General features: G+C 34.8%; 1 protein-coding gene across 1 annotated transcript in view; it reads right to left on the bottom strand.

Moving 5' to 3' along the window:
* LOC106938083 (niban-like protein 1) overlaps positions 1 to 1357 on the bottom strand; it is a 52102-nt gene that overhangs the window by 8199 nt on the left and 42546 nt on the right. Inside the window, exon 11 of the mRNA XM_015019913.1 lies at positions 410 to 523. Coding sequence (XP_014875399.1) covers positions 410 to 523 — 114 coding nt within the window. The remainder of the gene's footprint in view (positions 1 to 409; positions 524 to 1357) is intronic.

Genomic DNA, 1357 nt, shown 5'->3' with positions numbered 1-1357 from the left:
TAAAAAAAAAATATGGGAAAATTAAAACCCATTTTGTCCCTATTCTCAAGAATCACTGATACATTTTTTTGTACTTTGAGTGTCTACGATTGCAAAAAATTAAATGTACTCTCTTCTGGTGCTGTGTAGACATCTTTATATTCTTTTTAGATTATATTTTTCAGCTTGTTCATTTGTCTCCATTTGCTACAATGTTTTTTTTGTCTAGGGCGTCTCTACATTTGCTGTGAACTGCTAAACAAGGTCTGAAAATGTGTGCTCTTGGATTATGGCAGAAAACTTCCTCCATAAGTGACATCAGGATTGCACAGTAAACTGGATTTATGAGCAATGGATGCCTGAAGAAGCATGGTTTCATCACCAGTATGCACGTACGTGTGTGTGTGTGTGTGTGTGTGTGTGTGTGTACCTTTATAACTCTGTCCTGACACCGCTGGATGGTGTTACACAGATCCTCAGTACCCTGAGATTCCAGACTTTGGTGGAGGATCTGTTCAAATGTGTACACTGCATCGTCCATTTGCTGAGGGTAAACATTTGCAATAAGACAGACATCTTCCCTTCTGTGACTTCTTCAGAAAACAATATTTCAATAATTATTTTGCTTAAGTAAAAGGCAAAAAAAGTTATTTGATACAAAAGTTTAGGTAACACTTTATTTGATGGGGTGTGTATAAGACCAACATGACACCATCATAAACACGGCATAACACATCAATCAATCAGATTTTATTTGTATAGCACCTTTCAGCAACAAGGCATTTCAAAGTCCTATACATCATATAAATGCAAAAATACAAAGTCATAGAAAACACAGTCAACAACATTACATTTTGCACATCAGATTATTGATTAATGTTTTATTATTAGGTTTCAAAAACAAGTCTAAACAGTTGAGATTTTAGTCTAGATTTAAAGGAACTCAGTGATTCTGAGCTACTTATGAACATGAAGGAGTCTTTATGAATGTCTATGACTGGTGTCATGAAGTGTCATTCAGTAAATAATGACACTTTTAATGCAAAGTTGCATTATAACTAGTATTAAAAGTCCATCAAAATGGTCAACTTCGCATTAAAAGTCTCATCATTTACTGAATGACACTTCATGAAACCAGCCATAAACATTCATGAACACTCCTTCATCTTCATGACAGGTGTTAAGTCATGTTTATGAACATGTAATGTCAGTCTTATGCACACCCTGTCAAATAAATAATGCCAAAGTTTAATCTAAAGCTTAGGCCATGTTCTTATATGTTAAAACAATGCAAAGAAATTACAACGTTTTAATAATCTCATGACCTCGGGTCAAACAGCTGTCACAGACTGACCTCATTTTACCCTAATCCACACAC

Source organism: Poecilia latipinna, unplaced genomic scaffold, assembly GCF_001443285.1.
Source record: "Poecilia latipinna isolate Pla-1442-1.1 unplaced genomic scaffold, P_latipinna-1.0 Scaffold2504, whole genome shotgun sequence".
NCBI lineage: Eukaryota > Metazoa > Chordata > Actinopteri > Cyprinodontiformes > Poeciliidae > Poecilia > Poecilia latipinna.
This window is presented reverse-complemented; position numbering and strand designations above follow the sequence as displayed.